The sequence below is a fragment of the Zosterops lateralis genome (genome assembly GCF_965231275.1).
Source record: "Zosterops lateralis genome assembly, chromosome: 2".
Taxonomy (NCBI): Eukaryota; Metazoa; Chordata; class Aves; order Passeriformes; family Zosteropidae; genus Zosterops; species Zosterops lateralis.
The window spans coordinates 76819204-76844253 of NC_139763.1; the positions used below are offsets into that span (position 1 = coordinate 76819204).

At 36.5% G+C, this 25050-nt stretch overlaps 1 protein-coding gene across 4 annotated transcripts in view; it reads right to left on the bottom strand.

Annotated features, from left to right (window-relative positions):
* The window catches only part of YAP1 (Yes1 associated transcriptional regulator), a gene marked incomplete at its 5' end in the record, with an annotated part of 87016 nt that overhangs the window by 19117 nt on the left and 42849 nt on the right, over nucleotides 1–25050 (bottom strand). For all 4 annotated transcript variants that reach the window (XM_083855363.1, XM_083855361.1, XM_083855362.1 and 1 more), the window contains 2 exons: nucleotides 10736–10849; nucleotides 19083–19198. In XM_083855363.1, coding sequence (XP_083711489.1) covers nucleotides 10736–10849; nucleotides 19083–19198 — 230 coding nt within the window. The remainder of the gene's footprint in view (nucleotides 1–10735; nucleotides 10850–19082; nucleotides 19199–25050) is intronic.

Sequence of the window (25050 nt, forward strand, 5' to 3'; positions counted from 1 at the left end):
ACTTCATGCAGTTACGTGCTAAAGAGCTTCATACATGTGATTGCTAATATGATAATACTTCCTGTAAGGTAAGTGAAACTGTGAAGTAGGAATAGAAACTGGATCCCAGTATCAAGCAGAAACAACTAGGACTGCAGTTCAGCTCCAACCTACAAGTCTCATCCTGACCCAGCATGAAAAAAAAAAAAAGTGGGAAAATGACATTCCTGTGGATCAAAGCCTAAAATCAAGCAGCTGATGTTACGAGACATCCAGCACTACTTCAACCATCAGAACTGAACTCCAGGACAGAAGGTGACCAGAGTGAGTCAATTAACTAGTTTTGCCACAAGAGCTGTGGTCTCTGGGCCAGTGACAGAAGACTGACCCCAAGACACTACAAACTATTAAGCAAAAGTTCTAACAGCATCAACAGCAGTCCTGCAAGGATGTGGGCAGTGAACCTTTAACTACAAGCACCAGGAGCTCCACTGGGCAGTATCTGCTGGAAGCTTGACAGCAATTAGACAAGCTTTATTTATCAAAGTTGAAGCTAGAGAAAGTAATGCAAAAAGCAAGGCAGCCCATCTAGCAGTTTTAGACAAGCTAGACATGACACTGCTGGAGTGTGGAACAGATCTCCTCCTTTCTCTCCAAATCTGGAACCAGGACCATCCTTTTGCTCTATGTATCTTACTCTCTTTTCACTTTATACGCAGAAATGAACGGGTTAGTAGGGGACAACAGCCTTCTCCTGCTGTTAGTTAATTCTGCAACCCTCAGAAGTTCCAGGATCCAAACTCGGCTATTAAACAAGATGGAAGGTCAATTACAGTGTAAAGTCGAGAGGGAGAAAAATTAGAAAATTACAATAATCTGAAATCAGCACATCTAAGAGCAAACCAGCTTGTAAAATTTGAGTACCCAAAGCTGAAAAATGTCAATTTTCTTTTGGTTAAAAAGGCTCCCTTTATAGTCTAGTCCCCAATTATATAACATGGTTTCAGAGTCCTACCTCAATGCAGTTCACAGCCAAGTCATGTTACAGATAACCTCATAAAAATTTAACAGTGTCTAACCTTAGTTAAACACTCCAGTGCAATATCACTAACATTCCTTCAACATGTTATGAATTTGTTTTTCCTGCATGTACCACACAAGTATCTCTTTTCCACAAATAGGCAGCTTTGTATTTCCTGCTCATGGCACTTTCTGCTTTTTTATTTATTTTATATATGTCTTTCTGACAGCTGCTTGTATTATTCCTGTTCTCTCTGACCACTGTTTGCTCCATTCTTCTCATCTACTGACTTTGCAATTTTAACTTTAAGAAAGGAATCATGTTTCCCTGATGTTTTTCATTTTATTCCCTCATCCTAGAACCACAAAATGTCTTCAAATATCCATTTTGAAAGGAATTTTTCTAACTAAAAGCATATCTAAAGGAGAAATATCGTAAGATATTGAGACTTTGGTGTATACTTAAAATCCAAATATTAGGGGATAACTTAATGATACGATTTGGTAACTACTCAGAAACTGAATCTAAAATTCCAGTTTCTTATCTATTATTATTATTCACACATCCATTGAAAGGATGTTTCTGAACATTTTATTTTTTCAAGATTGAAAGTTCAAAAGACTTCAAATTGGTAAGATTTTAAACTATCCTCAGAACAGATTGTAAAGATTTTTAAATGAGCAAATTCTTTTTAACCATGAAATTAAACTAAACATTAGGATATTAGAAGATGCTGCCAACTGAATTTTACTGACTTAGCATATCCAAGTGAAGAACCAGTGAAAAAACCACAATAGTATCAATTATTTTCATACACCTTGCTGATTACACAAGTGTGCTATCTTCAAGGGAAACCCAAAGAAGAATGTAATTATAATTTCCAATACAGTATTTAGTGAAAAGAGGGGGGAAACACATTTTGTTTCAAGTGACAGGAAAAAACAGAGGATTTTAAAGCTTTTTGTTGTTGCTTTGGGGTTGAGGTTTTTTTGCTTGCTTGTTTTGTGAGTAAGGTTTTTTTGTTGTTGTGGGTTTTTTTTTTTTTTTTTTTTTTTTTTTTTTTTTTTTTTTTACATTCCTATTCCCCATTACTTACCAGGACATAACTGCAAAAATCTGCACTCTAAAGAACATGCTTATTAATGTGATCTCAGATAGCAGACTTAATTTTTTCTACACCTCACACATTTGTAATAATCCTGACATCCACAGCTCTCTTCAAGTACTTTGAATTCAAAGGCAAAGAGCTTCATTTTATCTGTTAGCTAGGACTTACCAGTGTCTAATGCATCCTGTTCCTTACCTTCCATGGCTATGGAAAGCATTTAAATAAGGGGCTCTGCACCCACACAGCGGAGGCTGCAAAGACCTCACAGGCAGAGCAGGAACAAACAAGTCTTTGTTTCTAGAAGTGGGGGATTTGAGGGAGGAGGAGGGGCAGACAAGTTAAAAAACACGGGCAACTTAAGACAATAAAAAGATCTCATCCTAAAATACGGCTTCACAATCTGCAGAATACAGCCAACTGCAATTGCTGCAATACGTTTCTGAGAAAATTAGTGGTCTTCAAATGCTACACATTAAATGTTCTACAGTCAACAGCAGAAATGCCTCTTTTGTACTGTACCAGACAATACCTAAGAATTCCTGAAAGAAGTTTAGACTGCTGTCTACATACATGAAAAAACCAAACAACGAAAACCCAAAAAAACAAAACTGAGAGAAACAATTATCATCTCTCTAGCATTGGTGCTAGAGAGAAAAGGCCAACGAATTTTAAACAACTCAAACATAAAAGGCTAATTTCTCTCCCCAGTTCGTCTGTCAGCTAAAAATCCCAGTCCCAGGGCAGTGACAAGTCTGCAGTAACACAGCACCTCTCCCCTATGCAGAATTACATGCAGAGATTGCACCCTTAATGATTAGTAGACACAGCAGAATGCTTGATGATGTTTCTTTCCTACATATAATTTCACCCTTCAAAGCAAAACCTAATTTTAATATGCAAATTTGAAGACATTATTTAGTTGAATAAACAACAACAAAAAAAGCTCAGGATGTGAGCATACTATAGCTGACTGTCCTTATTAATAAGAATCAATGTTTTCATTGGGGGAACTAAAAAAAAGAACTTTTCCCCTTCAGCTTCATTTTGAAACTAGACAGCTACTGTGCATCATTTTTGGCTATAGTCAGTTTTTTACCTGGTGCTAGTTTGCAACAGTTCAACAAAGGCAAAAATCCTCTTTGATTACATTTAAAAGAGCTGTGAAGAAAAATACCACTAGGATTTGAAAGAGTCTCGGAAGTAATAAAAGCATGTTCCAAGGGGCTTTTAAAGAAAAGCTTGGTACAATAATTTGTTGTTTAATCAGGATGTAAATCATGTTTCTGGATTGCATTCTTCATAATGTATTGCTACGTTACTCTAAGGAAATCCCAGTCAAAGTTTCATGATGCTGCTGTTATAAAACAACCTAAATATCAGGAAAACAGAATATTCCATTGCTTTCAGTCTGTGATTAATCCTGGATCTTAGTGTATTGGGGAAACCACAAACAGACTGTTCTCTGGGCTCATTTTGCTGCTTTAAGTGTACAAACAAATCTTAGTGTCTTAGGCAAACAGAAATAGTCACAGACTCCTGAGCTGAACTTTTGGTTAAAGCAAGATATAGCCAATAAAAATACTAGTACAGAATCATGTCCAAACTACAGAGTGGTTACTCTGCATTTGTCAACTAGTTTCATTCAAATTAAATTAGTATTTCTCTTTTTGTTTTACTACCGCTATCGCACTTGCTGGTTAAAACAACATAAATTAAGTTCCTTTTTCTTTAATAAATCTGCCATTGTTTTTGAAGTCTTTCTGTACTGTCAAATATAGATGTGCAACAGCCAGACTGACTTGAGCACCATGAAGACTCTACTGCATGTACAGACAGACTCTTGAACCACCGGTAACTAAACCAAAGTAAAATGCTGTGTCAGTTCTTTTCCCCCCATAGCAGTAAACAGCATTATTTATAAAACACTTTCACGCAATGTATGCTGGTTTCAGAAGAACTAAAATATTCTAGCCAGCCAGAAAAGCAAATATAAATTATATTCAGCAGTAAAATAAGTTAAGTAAGTAGCTTTTAGGAACTTCTGCTCAGTGCACACATATAAAACAAAACTCAAAAAATAATGGGCTCATACTAAAACTCTCTTTAAACTCTTTACATAACTCTTTTCCACTTTTTAAAAAGAAATCGGTTTTAATTTTGGAAGGCTAAATGAGTTTTAAATTATTTGACTTACAGAATGGAACTGACACCATAAGTATTAGTACTTCAGAACTATGTAAGACACACTGTATTGGACAGATTATGAGAAGAAACCTGAACTAATGTTATTTAAATTTATGCCCCATATGTCTGTCCACTGACTCTCTAGCAAAATACATTTAAAGAAAGCTAGTCCATATATTAGACCAAAGCTTAATCAGTGAAGAGTCTACATAAGGCTATTAGCTGTAAACAGGTTCACTGTTTAATCACCACATAATACTTCCTGGGTTAACTAACCAAAAGACAAGCTTCTTTACAATTTCTTATAAAACAATGTGATAACTTTTTAAATGCAGGTTCCCTTTAATTATTTGAGTGGAACAAATCCTGTATATATGCATCTGCACATCTTCATCTTTATTTTAATTTCTGTCATAAGCCCATTTAGAAATGATTAAACAGAAATTATAAAATCCAGTAAAAACTACAGTAAAAAAATCAACAGTATTCTGTCAAAAAACATATACTTGTACATATTCATATATATAAGAACTCCTATACATAAGAAAACTTCTATTTATAAGGAACTACCATCATGTTTCAATACAATTGAATTCAAAGACAAAAAACCTGATGTGTCTTTGAATTTAAGATCATATATGACTAGATATAGACTATATAATTACTGTGTGTATATATATTTGATTACAGATAATGAATTGTGTTCAAAATGATCCACCTTCAACTTTTAACACAGCATGTACACTAACAGGGAAGTGCAAACTGATGTGTTAGAAGGATATGGTGGAAAAAATGTCCCTGTTAGGAGTGCAGTTTCCTTTTACTATCACAGCTGCTTAGCACAACACTGCAAGCATGTATTATTTTTACTGGCACCCACACATCATTAGCAATAAATCTTCTTTCTCAAGCAGGATTAAATTACTCTGAAAGCAAACAAAAAAATTCCCAAACCAGGTATAAACTTACATAAACCTATTGTCCTGATAAATTCTTAAGAAAAGTGTGGTTTTCTCTCTCTTTAATAGTCTATAAATATTCTACATAAAGTAGATACCTGCATCCTGACACAATACTTGTGGACAGATTTAGTGATTTCTACATTGAACTCAGTTCAGTTAAGAGGCATAAATACATCCTGCTTTCAAAAAACCCAAGATTTCACTTTCTGATATAACCATACACAACAAATAATTATTCATTATCATTACCATAAGGCAGCACCTGTCTTTTACAAAGGGATGCCTACCAGAGAAATTTCATCTGCCTCTGCAGATTAGCAGCAGGCTTTGACAGAAGTCATTGGTTCACTGAAAATTGATGCTGCTTCATCTGTACACATCTCTGACACAAACACACCAAAATACAGAAGTCTTTACCCCATCCTAAATAATCTCCTGAAACTGTTCTGGAAAAACAGAGATAGGGAAGTGAAAAATCTAATATCACTAGACCTTTTTAGATTAGTCAAATCCTCTTTTGTTTTACAGAGTAAGTAAAGAGGATATGCCAAGCCATTTGTGGCTCATTCTCTGCTTTTTGTGCAAAAAACTGAAGGCAGATCTGGAATTTAAGAAGTCTAAAATGCTACCACGACCAGAAACAAGGTCTGGGCTTTTTTTTTTTTCTTTTTTCTTTCTTTTTTTTGGACCAGATGAAGGGCATACTCCAGTTTTCCAGTCTAAAGTTCCAGTTCTATCTTGTCCAAAAATCTGCATCTTGAAAGGCTACTACAAACTAATTTGAAGGAACATATATTAAACAAAGTGCTAGACAGGTAAGGAATAAGAAAGCAACACTATGGAATACCTCCTTTTAATTCCTGATACTTAAAAATTAGCAGATGCTCTGAAGCATAAGCTTTTAATTGAATTTAAAGCTTTTTGTGTGTTTGCTTGCTTTTTCTTTAAACAGAAATGATAAATATGTTTCAATGAAATGTACATTTTACTACAGTGTTTCTGAACAATCTCTTTTCACTTTTTCAAAGATGCAACATTTTTATAGCAGAAAAAAAAGGAAGCAGAAAAACCTGGTGTGCATTCTCTATAATCATACTGTCATCATCAGTTTTATTTCATTTCCTAATTACGTAGTCAAGCAGCTACTGTACACAGAAGCCCCTATGGCACTTTCCATAATGATATTAAACACTGTCTTGCCTTACCTTCCTCCTCATCCAAAATCCATGCACAACTTCAAAGAACATTAACATTGTCTGTAAGTGGGAGTGATAAAGTCGTGGCAGTGATTTCAACCTGAGGTCACATATTTACTTCATATCCCATTATTGGAGCTCCAAGAATTGAAAAATCAGAAGGAAAGAGAATGGGAGTGTGCAACACTGGAATGACCACTAGTTACAAGTCTTTAAAATCCAAGTTTAGAATAAAATAACAAGGAAACTGTAACAGTATCTTGCTTTACTCCAATCCCTACAGACACTTGTCTGACTACTCTACTGGAGCAGTAAGGTCTCCACACCAAACTTAAACCAGCAGAGACATGGAAATCAACTGCCAGTTTCCACTCTTTTCCCACTTCACCTTTGAATTTAACACACTAAGCACCCTCAAAGGGCAAATTATTTAAGGTTGCATTTCAAAACCAAGTCCTATCACTAGCAAACTTAAATAAGCGTTAAAATCTCTTTAATGGTGTTTGATACAAAAGCCAATTCTTGGAAACCTACAGCAAAAAAGCTGAACAATTTTAAGCTTCAACTGGTTCTAGGAAATTTGACTTTATAGGAAAAGCAGATGTTCTTCTACTTCACCAACTCCAGACACTCAAAATGCATAGCTGACCTGTTTCCTATCCAGATGTTCTTTGAGTATCAAGAAAACACATTATGTTACCTTAAAGGCTTAAAAATCCAGTAGGATCTCTGAAGAATGACCAATGAACAAGAGCAGAAAAGACAAAACAGTCCAAAAGACAAGTTCAACCTGACAGTCCAATTCCCTCAAGGAAAGGAAATATCTTCTAAATTTAAAAAAAAGAGAAAAGGCAATTTGAAGCCTCTCACTATGAGGCCTGCAAAGGCACTGAGAAGGTAGGACAGCATGTTTTTACCAGATGCTCCGCTAGACAAGGATCCTGCTGACACAGGCCCAAGGACCACTCCCCTCCTATCCCCAACTCCTTTGATCCCATGTCAACTTTTATGACTGCCTGGGCTTGGCATAAGAAGACCCTCCTTTCATACTTAGTTCTCCCCTAGATATTAAAGTTTGTGAATTGCTTTTACAAGTAACTGTTTTAAACTGTATTTGTAGACTTGGAGGATGAAAGTCTGAGCCACAGGTCTTCACTGACCCTTAAATGGTGTAGCCAAAGACCTTGAACCCATTTCAAAGATGTTAGACCTGAGTCTTGGAATGAAGTTCTTATTTTCAACTTGGAGCACTCAGGTTTTAGACCCAGCCTGCCCCACAGCTATTCTGACAGAGGCTCTTTTCAGATGCATTATTTCTAAACGCCTGCTCCAAGAATACATACTAACTACATTCTTTTATTTTCTGTTTAAAAGCATGAATGCTATACCAAAAAATGCCTCATACCAAGTTCAGTCCACTTAAAATATTTTTTCCAACTGATTCTCCTTTCTCTCTCTCTTTTCTACCCACAATAATGGAACATTCCGAGCACTGTCTAAAAAAGAGCTATATCCACACCTACTAGAGAAAATAAAGATGAATGCAAAGCCTCTATCTGATGAGGAACATACAGAGACACAAAGGCTGTCTCCCTGGAAGCTGGGAATTCAGAAGCAACAAGGGCAAAGACTCTTCATACCTTCTGCTCCTGAATACTGGAACAGAGGAGTATGTTTGCACATACCATTCAATAGCTTTGTTTTCTTCAATGGTTCTTAAGATTGGTGAAAGTGGCAGAGAGAGAAACTAATTCCTCCTTCATTTTCAATCACCATTAGCATCACTGTAATAACCAAAAGCTTCAACAAGACAACAATAAATGCATCCTGCTTCTGGAAGTATTAGTAGTCAAAAATTTTGAAAACCAAGCCCTTTCATTAAAGCACAGTGATAGAAAAGGGTATGGTCATCCTCAGGGGAAAAATACCAAGAGAAGTTTCAACCTATATTAAGCAGAGAAAGGTAAACTTCTGAGTCATTCACATGCTATTTAGGGTCACAGCACATATTTGTCAAGGATCTCCACATGATAAATAAATGCAAGGCTCAGTAATTTAACTGTCAAACAGATTTCTTTTTTCTTCTTGACTGGAGTGAATTAAGGAGGTCACAAGTAAGAAAGCAACAGGAATAAAATTTCATATTTTCTTGGCTCAAATGATAAAAATATAAACCACAATACACTGTGTACAACTTAGGTTTTCAAGGAAAACTCCTTCAAGCTCAACAGCAGCTAGCAGCTTGTCTCTATTTGCCGTCACTCTAGATCAGAAGAGCCCACATGCTTTTTTTTCCTTTCCTGCCCCTTTCAGTTACACTTGAGCTCTTTGACTGAAAAGGTCTGGAACAGATTAAAAGTCCGACCACAAAATAAAGAGCCTTGGCATGTACTCAAGCCTGTCTGGGATACACATACACAGTGGGCCCAAAAAGGGAAGCTATGCAGCAAGAAACCCTTAATCAGTCTTTTGGACATTTCTAACTTCTTTCAGTTTAACTGCACAGCCTTAACATTTGATGGAGTTTCAGTATGCACAACACAAGCAGCTTTTGCCCTTACAGTTGGACTATTCTATTTACAGGAATACAAAATAGTTGTGAAATGCAAGATTCATCTCACTCGCGACCTCTGTCCATAAAGGCATTTTCCATACTTCTTTTTAATTCTAGTTCATCTTTGCAAACTATAAAGTAATACATGTAAAGAAAAAGAGATACCCTGCAAGACTACCTGAGTAAATGTAATTGCAAAAGGCAACACTAATTTTCAAAATGACTGCTTCCTTTTCAGCCTTATTCACATACTAAGTAATTGTGAGTTGTAAATTACCCACACACTCCTCTTGCAACATGCAAACAGGTCTGTAACTCTGGCTGGTGCTAAAGCCAGCATGAACATTTGCCAAAGCTGACACTCCACCTTTGAGCTCAAGTTGCATAGTGGTTCAACCTGTCTACAAACTGGTGAGCAGTTTATAAACAAAGTGTGACAATCTGATGGTCTCCGTAAGAGTAAATGGATGTTGTAAGTAAGCACTCAAGCCTACAAACCAAAAATGCTGTAGAATTTCTAACAGACATTTCTGAAAACAAAACAGAACAGTGCCTGTTGAGTTTTGCAGCTCTGTATTTATATGGCATTCGTGGAGTTAATGCCTCTCCCAAAAGGGGCCCACAGTTGTTGTTAGGTCAACCCCTGTAAAGCTTCAAAGGTTTTGCATCCCCTCAGCCTGACCTACTCAGCGATCTGCACACTGTTTTCATTTAGCTGCACTGAGACCAAAAGTAAAGCCTGAAAACCACAATGATCTCTTCTTTTTTTTTTTTTTTTTTTTTTTTTTTTTTTTTTTTTTTTTACTCCTACTGTTTTTCCATGGCTCTGGAAAAATAACTATAATCCGAAGGAGTTGAAAATAGTAAATTATTGGGAAAACAAATCAAGGGCAAGCTAATAAGGCTGACACACACAGGTCATGGCTTTACAAAAAAACAGAGATTGTAATGCCATATTAAACACATCGCTTGGACAATTTAAGAAAGTAGTTTAGAGTCTTCACATTATACATGATTTCTATTCATAGTCATCAGTGTCAATATTTAATTGAAGAGTTTACAGTTCTGCTCTTCACACAGATCAAAAACATTACTGAAAAAAATACATAAAAGCTCTGTTTTGTTGGATTTCTCCATCCAGACTTTGTGATCATTAAGCTACTATTTCTATTTTCAATATTACATAGTCTTTAACCCACAAAAAAGTTATTAAAGTAGAAGCAACAAAACTAATAATTCCTCATTGTATTGCTTTAAACAGAAAGTTTTGTCATGAAAATCACTGTGACAAGCTGGAATTATAAGCTGGTATATGTTTCAAGTGTATTTAAACAGCATGAACTATTATTTGACAATGTCCTCTTAAGATAGTACAAAGGAAAGCAAATATTTGTTTAGGAATTAAAAGATTCTTCTGTGGTAAAGTTTTGCTAATTTAAAGGGATGAGTGAGCTTGACTGAAACTGTCTCAGTAATTTCTGAATGTCACCACTTTGGGGAACTGTATGGATGATATAGTAAAATACTAACCTGTAGCATTAGAAACTTGGGTAACATATAGTCCTAAAGGTTATAAGCTAATAGTTTTCACCTTAAAAAAAATTAAATAAGGCCTCTATAACTCAAAATATATTTTAATCGTACTATAAAAAGTTTTCAAAATATGCCTGCAAAATTAAAGCTGAGTGAACTGAAGCAGATCAAGAATTCTGAATTGAGATGAACTTTTACCAAAGCGTGGGTCAAGCCTTGGGTCTAGCCAAGATGTGGTCTTGTTCTTATGGTTTATGTAGTAAATTTCTCCATCCTGGGTCATAGCTTGTTCCCATCCATCGGGGAGTGGGCCTGCAATATAGAAGGAAGGAGTTGATGGCGGGCTCTTGTTTGCTCCAGCTGAAATTGATCTAAAAAAAGTTTTAACATTTTACATATACAACAGTACATGAAACAAAAGAGTTTCAAGCTCATTTCTGGGATTAAGGGCAAAGAAGTGCTGGGTGGGAAACCAAGGAACAGGAAACACTTCTATCATTTTTATTTAGGATTTGGATTTTTAATTTTCAAACTTATTTGCATCCTTTCATATGCTTTTGACACACAATTTGGCTATAGCATTCTAGTATAAAACCAGCAATAAGTCAAGCCTGCCAGAATGAAACCAGCATGAGCACCAGGAAAAAGAAGCATAGAATAATTCTACCTCTCACAGGGAAGTTCACCTAGTGATTAAGACACAGCAGCAGCAACAAGCTAACACTGAGGAGATCCTGAATATTCCTGTCTTTTACAATTAAAAAAAGAAGTGACAAAACTCATTTCTCCTTTACCTCATACCCTAAGTTTCAGTGAAAGCATTCAAGGTTTAAGCAGACAAAAATGCAAACCTGAAGAACAAGGCAGGCAAACAAGCAATGACAAAGCAAAGCCAAGAAAACACCAGGAGCAGCCACAAAGACACGGTGCTATGAACAGCAGTGCAACGCCTCTACAAACAGAAAGGCACACACAGGAAAAACTACTTCTGGAAAATGGTCAAAGGGAGTTACATAATGATGCTGTGGAGTCCACAGCTGATGTCTGAGCACAGAGTGTGAGGAGTGGCTCCCGTATGTTCCCATCAGCAGCTTTCAAGAAACTACCTTTCATTCCTACAGTTCTTAAACCCCTCATTCCCATCTCTGTATGATCACGCACATTCACCCGTACTTTGCTTAGACTGAAAACTATTTTTAAAAGTTATATTTATCTCATCTTATCTGACAGGTGCTTTACAAATACATGGTTTTGAATTTTTATACTTACATTAACATGGACTTTAAAAAAATACCTAAATTAGATACAGAAAGATCTTCCTTTGTATTTTAGATTTAAGTACAATCCTCAAACTATACAACAAAAGATTCACTACACATGTTAAGAATGTAAAAGAAAATAGAACAAAACCTGCTGTGGCAGCAAGCCATTGTATTTCAGGTCCTTCTACTCTTCCTCAGTGTAATACAGCAATAGAAGCCATCTGGCTGTTAGACTAACAGATTATTCTGCATAATGTAAGATACATTAAGTATACACAAACATCATTATTTCACACATGAAATTCAGATATACCCAAAAATGTGAGTCTATCTGATAAACGTCTCCTATATCCATCTTCAAACTATGCTGGCTCTTGACTGTAACTCTGTCCTGAAGTCATGCTCCTGCTGAAGAATTCAGTCTGAAGCTGAGAGGAGAGGTGGGGAGGATAGATTTGTTTGCTTAATCTCAAAAGATGTTCTTGGAGAAATATCAAAAAGAGTAAAAAATAATTCAGTTGCATTCCAGTAATATCCCAAGGCATAACCAGGACAAGAATTTCTTACTGCGGTCTTTGAAGATCCTTTGCAAACTACATTTGTAATTTAAACTTTCATTTTGGCTCAGAAAACAAAAGCCCTTCTCTAACAACTTCACTACTCCATCATTAGAGCTACAGATTTTCAAGTGAGGAAAAACAGTGAACACTAGACATTTTCTTCCCATCTCTAATGCTCATAAACTTTAAATGTTGCCTACAAGTAATGAGTACCTCAGCTTTTATCAGAAGCTAATGAACAGAACAGGCAAGAAAGAGTGACAATACTGCAATTAATCTTGAACTCCAACATATTCACTATATGAAACAACTTTGATGGAGAAATGAAAGCTCCAGTGCAAAGAATGCTGTATTTTGTTACCATACCCAAAGACCAGGCAGCTAATCACTGAGATGCTTCTTTATAAAACTGGGCCACAGCAGATCAGAGACATGCCCCCATCATCCAAGTGTAGAAGCCAAGGAAGAACCAAACCCACTGAGCCAACACACTAGCCACACAGGCAGACTTTCTCACTACCGTTCTCCTCAGAGTCCTGCTAAGCCACACAACCCTTGGAGAAATTCAGCAAGAAAATCTTTGAGAACTGCAAACCCTCTTTGGCTTTAGGAAAAATAAAACCAGCCTTGAGGCGTCAGTCCTGCTGAGCACTGAAGTCTGTACTGGTCCAGCATGTTCCTTTGTAGCAAGTAAGAACAAAATGCCTTTGAAGAGGGCTGCCAGGAGCTGATCACCTGGTGGAATAATGCTACTTATGAGATTCAGAGATCTGATCAGTACCAGCTTACTACTAGACACAAACCTGGGCAAGGTTCCCTTTCTAAATAAAATGCACAACTGTGGAACAGGACAGAAAGGTCCATCTGCTCACCTGGCTGTCACAGCAGCAAGTCTTCTTGCTAAGTGCCATAAATGACCGCAAAAGCACAGCTTTTATCTCTAGAAACTTTTGGCATTAATAACATAGCTTTCTTCCTTGGAAAACAAACTGCTTTCATGTTTCTGCTGTCATCCTTACATATTGAAAAGGCTGTTCAAAATCTGAAATTATTGCCTTCTGTAATTCCTGTTTGCTTTTGTGAGTAATTGTCAAACTAGAAGACAAGTCTGATTTTCTAAATGGTCACCTGGCAATCTCTGTATTAGAGGCAAGTACCAGAGGAAAGAACTAAACCCTTGCGGAAGAACAGGAGACACATTCACCCAGAGCACCTAGGAAAATCCCTTTGCAATTACATGCCCATTTTCCCCAAAAAGGCTCAACAAGAACAGAATTTTCAGCATTAGATAAGCTAAGTCACAAAAGCTAAGTCCTACATTGCTGCTATTCAAACTTCCTCACTAAAATTTCCACAGTAACTGTAGCTCATGTTGTACAGAAACAGGAATACTGGGTCTATACAAAGGTCCATTTAGCCCAGGCATCTAGCCTGGGGTGATGGACAGATCTTGTTGGTTGCTTAAAGTAGCCTATTTAGTGACTTTCACACTCTATAAACTTTTAAATAAAGCACCAAATACATATAGTGACCTAAAAGCTATGGAGGCTATGAATAGTCACTTGGCCTCCAAGTATGCTGGGCACTGGGACAGGCTCCCCAGGGACGTGGTCATAGCCCCAGTCCTGGCAGAGCTCAAGAAGTGTTTGGACAACGCTCCCAGGCACAGGGTGTGACTCTTGGGGATGTCCTGCACAGGGCTGGGAGCTGGATGGACTCAATGATTCTTGTGGGTCCTTTCCAAATCAGGATATTCTGTGATTCTATCACAAGTTATTCCTTGGGCCAGTTTCTGACTGCTTACTAAGTGCCAAAATATCTCTTTTTCAAGTACTTCCCCAGTCTCCCTTCCAAATTTTGTAAATATTTAGCACAAACAGTATCCCCGTGACATGGTCTCCTACTAGTTCTGTTTGGTGCCTACTGTAATAACTGAACATCATCACAATTTTAAGTTTAGAATTCTGTGAAATAATTTGCACAGGGAGACACAGCCCTTCCAGGCAGGGAACTACCTAGTTCTACACTGTGGTACTTTTAAGGACAAAGTTACCAAAAAAATTAAATTCTAATTTCCAAATGTAAGCCATCTCTACCAAACTAATGATAAGCCATACCTCTGTAACTAAGTATTTATATAATGGTGTAACTTCACATAAATAGCATGTAATTTTAAAAGCCTGTGTGCATGTCTCTTTGGTGCATGTCACCACTTTTTATGAGGTTTTTTTTTTTTTTTTAACTTTCTCATATGCCATGGAATCTGGAATGCAAAGCAGAGCTTGGAGCTGGCAGATAGAAAACTGAAAGAGAAACAAAAGCCAAAGTGTAGCAGAGATTCAACCTATGCTGGGATAAGAAGTGAATCTAGCAAGACTCTACAGTTCCTAACACTTAATGTTAAAACAAATGTAAACAAAGCCATATTTTATCAATAGGTCAATGCATATAAGAGGGCATCTGTATCTACCAACTGAATATTTACGGACAACCTAGGAATACCTATGTTCAACAACAGGAATCACCTTCACCTAATACAAAATACTGATCTCCAAAACCTAACTTTTTCCCTTCAGTCACTGTGGTTCTAAAACTTCCAAAAATTATTTCAAAATCCACAAAATTTACTTAAAGTACACCTTTGTCCTGTCAAATTAGTATAAAAATACACTATTTAAAAAGGGGTGGTTTTTGCAGATGAAGAAAGAAATGAACATTACTGTCAGGCAGATACTTAGAAACTAGAGTTTCACAACAGATCATAATGTTGACTGTACACAAAACAGAATTTTGTAGTATGACTGGAAACATAGGAGCAATCTGCAACTGAAGTGAGCAAGGATCTAAGTAAAGAGCTAGAACTTGTTTTAGTTATTGGCATGACCCTCCTGACCCCTGAGAATTACCAATTCAAGTGTCCATTTTCTTACCAACACTTAACATGGCACTGCAGCCTTACCTTAAGAGACAATGGAATTGCACTAGATCTACAAACTTTTACTGGGAAACTCAATTCAAAACTGCCACATAAGAATGACGACAAAAGAGGACAAAGACACATAATCTGCTCTAAAGCTAATTATCTAAAGGTCTATGTGCAATCAGAAGAGACTACAGTATGTAGTGATGTCAAGCATGATTCAGGAAGTAAAAGTATCTGAAGAACAGAAGTACATGAATACAATTATCCCATCTCTGTTGTATCAACTGTAATTGCACACAAAAAAAGCCACTGTTTATTTACAAATGTATAACTTTACCTCGGTAGGAAACATATAGGAGAGGTTCCTAAGAAGAATAATGTACCACTATTACTACTTTCTTGTTTGTTTGTTTGTTTGTTTTAAATCAAGACAGAAGAAACTATGTTCTTTTTCTCTGTTCTTTCTGTTTTCCTTTAGGGAAAAAATGGTTAGAAACATAACGCAAGAAAATCAGAACAGTCACAATGAGTGTTTTTATACACGTGGCATATTTACAAATAACAGGCTTGTTTCCTTTCCTTTCCACTTCACTACTGAAGTGAAGATGCAATCCTATTTCATAGATTAACCAACAAATGCCACCTAAAAGAGCACTGTGCTGCTTCTCTGTATACATATAGCCTAAACTATTTTAGTTGATTGCATGTAGCAAGCTAAGTTAAGAAAGACTGAGACAAAAACCCCCTCACTTCTCACACACTGATGACTTCCTATAAAGGATGTAGCTAACTAATACACATAGAATAACTCATTCACAAAAATCATGCCTGCAAGAGATAAAACTGGTTCAGATGTCCACTAACGTCCTTGAAGAAATGTTATTTGCAGCAAGATATACCTGGGTTCTCATCCACTCTTAAGAGATGGAATTTCTGAAGACAGGTAACTTAAAGATTTCAATCTCATGCTAAACTGCATCTTTCCATTTTTATATTTTAACAATCTTTTGACTTGCCTTTATCACATCTTTTCTGAGTTCTTCTTCCCCTATTTATCCAAAAAGGCAACAGGTTTATTTCCAGTATGCACACACCAGCTTTCATAATTCTCTTCTCTCTCTCCATCTTCAGTTTGTTTTCCTGTTCTTAATTCTAGCTAATCAAGAACTCTAATTCTGGCTAAATGGTTAAAGCTTCTAAAGGCTCTCAAGACAGCTCCCAGAAATCTCTCTTACGTTTCAGCACAACAACTTGATTTACAGGCTCCTGCGGCAGTTCACTAGAACTTAGACACTAACTTTAAGGGCTAAAATTAATGAGCCCCATACAAGGTCTATACAGAAAGGAAAATATTCTCCTTTGTGGCATTTCAGACGCTTTTTTGCAAGTCAGTGATCTCCAGCTGTCACAATACTTACACTCGTTCTTTCCCAGTATCTTTCATGAAAGGCTCTCATGCACTAGGATACGTTTCACTGCCAGCAATATTTCATAACAGGAAACTTCTGTCTTAAAGGTCTCAACTTGATTTCCCAGTTCTTGAGCATGAATACCCAAATTAGAACATTAAGTAGTCCTAAATCTGAGTGCCAACATCATGACTGTAAGTTCCACTGTGCTGATGTGGTACATAGTTACTTGACTTTTCCATTTCTCTCAAAGATTATTCAAGAGGCTACTCAGGAAGCATAAGCTATTCAGTAATTAAAAGTAACAAAAACAGGTGTAAGAGATTTTAGTAAAAACAAATATACAGTCATAATTTAAAGTTAGTACATAAACATTTGCCAGATAAAGTATCAGAAACAGAATCGCACCCAATAAATGCAGGTTTGGTATTATTTAAATCAAAGCAGACTTCTGTTAATAGCAAATAAGGGTAAGCAAATGCATCCAAAGAGCCAGTTCCAAGTCATACTACAGCAACTGACTTAAGCTTAAAAAACCCCTAACACCACGTAACATGTGGTGTTATTCAGTATATAAAGGAGTTCTGAGTCCTTCATGCACTTTATCAGATTCTGAGCACCGGGAAAAAAAAACAAAAAGCTTCACAGGATTTTCAGTTGATATGCAACAGTATCATCTGTGAAATTAAAAATAAATGTTCAATGCACTTGTATCCAAGGAAGTGCTTTCTCAAATCGCAAGACAACCCACTTGCACATTTCAGCTGCATTGAAACTTATTGCATGAACAATCATATCTATGCAGCATCACTCTCTCATACACATCAGGCAATTACATGTAAATTCTTCATGTTCTTTTAAAAATAGTCCCTGTGTCCAGATTGCTAGCTTCTTTTCTAGTTTGTTACCACCCTGTTACAATTTAACTGTACATTTTTTTTGCTAAGGACCCCTCATTTCTTTCTAAGTACCTAAAGTGATTCCTACTTTACTACCAATATTTTTTCTTGTCAATTCTTGGTACAATGGAAGGTTTGAGGAGTTATCTTGAAATACAAAATTTATGTCAATACTGAAACAACAAGCATCTAGCTTTAGCACAAAAAGGCAGGACAGACCAAGGGAATTGTTTCCTATCTCCTATTCCCTCTCCTTGAGAAGCGTCCCTGCAAAAAAACACGCCACCTCTATTGCTGCAGGTTTCCTGGGATAAATTTACAGAAAAAATAATCACACTATTTTGTTCTCACATCAGAGCCTGAGACCTTAATTGCTGTGAATCACGACTTCCTGAACTTGAACAGGACTCATTTGTTTCAGGATAATCCAGCCTCCTGGCCTAGCCAGCAAAAAGTTTGATTAACTTCCCCTCTAATACTCAGTCATGAACAGCAGAGTTTGGTCACGCCGGTTAATCTTTCGGTATTGTCTGCAGCACATGAATTGCAGCATGAAACAAAGCTGTCTAAACAGACCACAAAAAGCAGCACCAGAGAATAACCCTTGGGAAGTACAGGAACAGCAGACACACACAAAATACAGCCAGACTGTGAGAAAATAAATATGACATGAACCTCAGTGACAGACAGGAGATGACAAAGCAAGGGGAAGACCAAGCACTCAAACTAGCAAGGCACCAAATTTATCTGCTTGCTCTCTGCATAATCAGATGAGAGAGCTCTGAAAACATACAGTAGATTCTACAGCAAGAACAAGAACATTTTACTGCTGTCTAGTGACAGCCATCCCCCTCCAGGCCAGCTGGAAAACAATTCTATATTCCAGGAAAAGACAGATTCCCCAGCAAGAGCAATAATACTGATACTGGATTTTGGAAGTAACAGAAACACAAGAGGAAAACCAAAACATCTTTGCTTCTAAAAAAGATTTTCAAGGTATGCTTGATCCATTTTGGGAGGACAGGAAAAAATTACATGTTCATATTAAATGTAGGAAATGTAAACAAATGGTAGTACACCATGTTGAGTCAGTAAAAAAATGGGAGGCAGAAGAACACCATGAAGCACAAAAGCTTTAATATAAATTGATACTAACTTAATGGAAATTCTGGTCCTCATCAATTTAACAGCATTTTTTAGTTGGAAGAAAATAGACAAAAATTCTGCTTCCTTAGAAGTCTGAACCATTAATTTGAAAATATAAAAACACAAATCAAAGAACTACAGTGTACTTTCTATTGACAACATAAATATACAAATTCTCTTACTTAACTATCAGCCTCCTGCTTGATGAATCAGGCATCAACAAATTTAAAGTTTCAAACCAGGATAACTAAAAGAACATTTATTAAATCTGGACTCACTCCCCCCCAATTACAATAGATTGTGGTTTACTTGTATGATCTTTTTCATAAATACAAATTTTGTTTACCTGATGCCGAGTTCATGATGTTCTGCTGCACAGAAGGACTGGTGGGAGCTGTAACATTCATCTGGGACAGCATGGCCTTCCTAGGATCTTGCCATGTTGTTGTTTGATCAATGTGACTAAGACAAAACAAAGCAAGAGTTAGGACAGTCATGCATTCACAACAATGACCTGCTAGCACAGAAAGTTTAACAACAAAAGGTTAAGCCTGCCAACAACAGCCACATTCAAAACCAAACAAGAACCATTTGGATTCTCTCCAAACCTGGCTGTATGTCAGATTCTCAAACCCTTGCCCTGGCCACCACCACTTTCCCAACCAACAGCTGCAGCAGTCAGAGCTAGAGCAATAGTGACATAAGGTTCATCATGAATACCATAGTCTAAACTGTTGTACCATAACTAGATGTTGCATCCTTGAACTAAACATTTGTTTCTTTTTCTCTTTGATCAGTTATTTGCCATTTTTAAATGTAGCTTTGCAGATATTCAAACCAAGCCAGTTATGTCTGGAATCTCAAGCACAGTCCAGTACCTCTGCATCATGAGTTCATATTCAGGGCCTAGGGAGTGCTAATGAACTGGCCAGTATGAAAACATTAGTCTTCCCAAACTTTCTGTTCATAGACCACATCCTTAGACTATGGGCCAGATTATCCTCCTCACCATTGACATCCGAACAATCTCTCAGTGGTAGCTGAAGTAACCAGTCACACTAAGGCAGTAACATGAAAGGGATGTGCAGCCACCTTTCAACTTCATGCAAAAAGATGAGGATCAGTGGGACTGTCAAGTAACCAACCCAGCCCTTGTAAAACTTTGGAAGCTTACATTTATCTGTTTTGAAAAAAATGGGAAGTACATTTACGACTGTCATTCATGGAAGTATTCAATTCAACAAAAATACAAAAGTGTAATGAATCATTATTTTACTTTTGGAATATGTGATTTGCATGTTTTGCTAATGAGCAACAAATGCAGTATATTCATAACAAGCATCAACATTATCTTTAAACAACACTGCTCAGAGAAGTACATGGGGACAAAGAGACAATTCCAAATGCACATGAACACTGACAACAAAATTTGTTATCCGATCATTTAGAACTGGTATCAATTGAAAATTATATTTAAATAATATTATTATGAATTGGAATTCAATGCATTATTAACTTGGTACCATTCCTTCTTTAAAAAATAATCCTTAAAATTATGCTTTTCTGGATTACTTGTAATGCCCATTTTTATTTACTTCAGCAAAACCACAACAAGTAATGAATTCAGAAGAACATAAAACGAGGCAGTAGTCACCAAAATAATTACTTATGTCAAATTACTTATCACATTCAAATCTAACCCTCTGTTACAAGCTACACATACCATAAACTGGCTTTTTGAGAAGTTTTAAGACATGTATATTTACCCTCTCTAAACATGCACATGAACCATTCCAGATCAAAGAGTTACAAACACATTGTAGTAGGGTCACAACACAGCTCATTTATACAGTGTGTGCTGGTTTGTCTGGGGTAGGGGTTATTTTCTTCACCATGGCCACTACTGGGGCATGTTTTGGATGAACCTGATCTCCCTCTGATCAACACACCAATAAATTAGGCTGCTTGATGGCCAGGGTTAAACCTTGACAAGGTACTATTAGGCACACTGCATCTTTGGTTGTGTAGGTTTTCAAATGTTCAGCTTCACCGAGAAATATACCACATACAGCAAGACTTCTTTATTTCTTTTTTAAGCCTATTTATTTATAAAACATGGTGCAACATAGTAAAGACTGCCCTATATATACACTGGACTATACATAAACCTTCATGCTGGAAAACAATTTTTCACTTTTCTGCTGGTCAGTTTTGCAAAGCAATGAAAACAGGTAAAGATAATACAGATGTGAAAACACTGCACTGTAATGCTTCACAGAATGTGTGTTTAAATTACTGTACCAGCATGTACTACTCCTCCCCTACATTTCTGATTTGTTATATTTGTTCAGCTCAGTTCTGGGAATAGTGGAAACTGGGAAAACATCACTGTACCCATAATACCATATTCATCTATTTCCACTGAACTCTTGTAAAAATCCATGTAACACTATGAACTAATAAAATGTAAGGCACATAATTTATAGCCCTTGTTTTTATATGCATTTTGACTGCAGAGTAGGAAATAGAAGGAAAAGTGTTTTTTCCCTGCATTACAGAACTATTTTCAAGTTTTAACTGTAGAAATGCACTGAAACAACATCTATTAGTTTTTCAAAACATATCTGAACATAGGACACATGGATGGACTATGGAAGAGGCAGTTTTAGATGCACCTCCAATTCTGAGCACAAGGACAGCATTACTGACTCCTCAAGACAGCTTAAGCAAAGTACAGTGAGTGTTCATATGGAGTTGTTAACAAGGACAGCTATTTTAGACATCAGCAGCTTCCAGCTTTTCCCTAGCTCAGTTTCACTTGAGAAAAGTCAGCATGTTCCTTATGTGACCAACTGAACTACAATCAGCAGTCTTAGAGCCAAGAGCCATGGAGGAAAAGTCTCAAAATAAGCAAGCTGATTATATTAATATCATATTGACCATACAACTGCTTCAATAAGGCAAACTTTTTTTCCTTCCCACTCAGTTCAGCACTTCATGACCTACACATCCATTTCCTCTACACCTTCCTTCAAAATCTTTCTCTTCAACCCCCATCAAATCACGGTCCTCATATGTATCTTACTTGCTCCATATCCTGAGTGTTTGAATGCTATATACTAAGAAACCACCAGAAACACATCACAACAGATCAGTTCTTTCCTACAAATTCCAAATAATGCTCAGCAACTGATGGAATACCAAGTATACAAGCTCCCATTTATATGGATGAAATGTTTAAATAAATCCTATACAGGGAGGAACATAGGACTTAATTTTGTTCCTATTTGCAGCATGTGGACCAGGGTAACCTACTATAAACACTGTGTATTTTTAATTATCAAGTTAAGTATTGAAACAGGACATTCTCCACAGGTAGAGATCTTTCCCTCTGTTTTGAACAGCAGCACAGAAAAGGTCTCAATGGATATAGCAAGAACTGAAATCAACACTACATTATTCTTCCCTGCATTAAGTAGATTTTTTTCTCATAGTAGCTGAATTACATGACAACTGCCCCAATCCTTACATTCACAATCTTCTATTTTACATGAGCTTCACCATATCTCAATAAGAAACTAGAGTCAACACAAAATAAAAGATTAAAAAACATTAGCGAACGATATGAAATCAAAGTAACCTATAAATCAGCCACTATATGTAGGATGTATTAATGAATTAAAACTTAAAATTCTACCTACTCAGGAAGGAGAAACACAGCTCTGTACTGTGTGAACAAAACAAAGTGAGTAAATATTCTTGGAATTAAATAATTATCTCTAGGATAATCAAGCAATGTAAGTTGTTTTATTTCACAGAATAAATTCTCAAATCTAGCATCTTTCTACCTGGCACTATTTATTATTGTTCATTTATGTCACCAAGAAGCAAAACTTTGTTAAACTGGACAAACACGTATAAACTAAGGAACTTAATTCCGAATGTACCATTAATGTAGGTCTGTGGTAACAGGCCCTAGAAAAACAAAACTAAAACACCCACCACATGCAAAGCATTTGTTAGCAAACTTATGCCAATTCTAGTATCAAGAAGAGTGACTGTTCCAAGACACACCACCCACCATCCTCCACCAAAAAGGACTTTCAAAGTGCTGTGCATTGTGGAAAGCACAAGCTGCATCTTCTTGCCCATCTTCAAGTTCTACAGTCAAATAAAAATTATTTGCGTTTTGACAAGAACAACTTCAAAGAAAAGAAAAATGTTTTCAAGGAGCATTTCTGCAGTCACTAAGAATCAGAATTTCCAATTGAAAGGAATCTTTACTGGCATTAAACACTATCACAAGATTTGCCAGATTCAAATTCTAACCTAATTTTAGAGTGTAAAGTTTGGGTTTGCTGTGGTGGTTTGTTTCTTTCTTTTTTTTTTTTTTTTTTTTTTTTTTTTTTGAGGGAGAGAAGTGTAAAGATTTTGAGTTTTTGTTTGTGGGTGCTTTCTTTCTTTTTTAAAGTACATTGGAAAAGAAGCAGGAGATCTAGAGACAAAAAAAAATCATTTATTTTAAGAACCCTTTGAATCCCAGTAGATTAATAAAATAACAACATTTTAGAAACAAAGAACTCATTTGCCCTTGTACAAAGTCTAATATACCTTCCCATTCATTCTCCACTTGCTGCACTGAGAAGACATGTACCGTGCTGTTAAAAGCCATGAAAGAAATGAACTAACACGAAAAAGACACTCAAAGAATTAGTTAAATGCTTCACTAAAGGCTTATCTAAGAGGCCTTCAGTCTTGATATTCTGAAGACTGGCAGGTAAACTTCCCAGCGTGTGCTGAGAACTTCATTTGTGTAACAGAACTCCCAGTCATCACAAAATCATGTGTCTTTCTCACCCTTTTTGCCTTTATCAGCCCAGAATCACCTTATATATGCTCCATCACTTGTAATTAGAACTTCCCTTTAACAAAAACAGATCTTCTCGGGACAGATATTATTAACATAAGCAGGTCAGAACTGTAAGACTATTTTACTGAAGTGTGCAATAGAAATGTAATGTTAGGAAGAAAAGTGGAATTTCTGCAACAGCAAAACACCATAAAAGAATCTACACATAAAAGAATAGATAAGAATAAATAATCCATTGCCTCTCAGTACATTTGGACATGATTCTTCATGAAAGGACATTCCAAAAATTTAGTCTCAAATGCACAGAAAGACAAGTTGTTTCTAAGTATAAAAGCATCACTGTAAAATACTACACAAGCATCTCCCCATAATGTTTGTGTTTTAACAATCTAGACAAGACTTATGTTTGATGTCTGTGAGAAAATTATTTTTAGTCTCTAGTGAACTTGAGATTACTAACTTTGGATTTGGGTTTTCAGATTTTGGGACTGTTAAGAATTCACTGGAAATCACATTTTAGGAAAAGCAAAACATGAACACATACTACTGACCACATCACAACAGACCTCCCAAGGCTGTTGACATGGCATTGAACACTTTTTGTTCTGGGGATAGCTAGGAAAGTCTTTGTGTAACATAAGCAAGTGCACAAATGAAACTAAACCTTATCATGTTCTATTTTTGGTGTGAAATTTAAACTTTCCATTAAATTCCAAATGTCAGCTCCTCCATTGACAAGCATGTCATCTATGATTCTGTTTTACGTTAAATGAATGAGATATAGATTCTACTCTTTCATTTTTCCTTCATCTTCCTAACCAGCTAGTTTCTTTAATCCACATAATGCATCATTTCTGAAAGGTTTTGTCTTTCTATTTATATGTGTACATTAACTTTAAGGACTAGTAACGAGAAAGTGTCTCCTCATAAATGCCAGAATTATTTTAGAGTGCTCACCAGTACATTTCAGCATGACACGTCTTGATGTACATACTGAAAGTTAGTTTTTCTGGTGATGCCAGGAGAAACTCTGTATTTCTGCTCTCAAAGCTACCATAAATTGTCAAAAAACCAAAAAAAACCACACCAAAATGAAAACGAAACCAAACCAAACAACAACAAAAATCAAAAACAAACCCCAAAACAAAACAAACCCCCCCACAAACAAACAAACAACCCCCCAAAAAAACCCAAAACCAACCCAACCTCTTTCCCAAATCTTACATAGACTTGTCCTGTGCATGGACAGTGTAGGGTACCTCCAAGATACTCACTTAACTATCATTTTAGCAGGCTGAGGAGAAATCAGAATATCTACTTCTGCAGAGGCCTGAGCTCCACAGCAGAATATTAATGTGGTTGTCTGACCAAGCTGTGAAAGTGGCAATATCCACTAATTCAAGAATAGAGATGTTGGCCTTCTAGCTGTTCCTAAGAAAGTGGC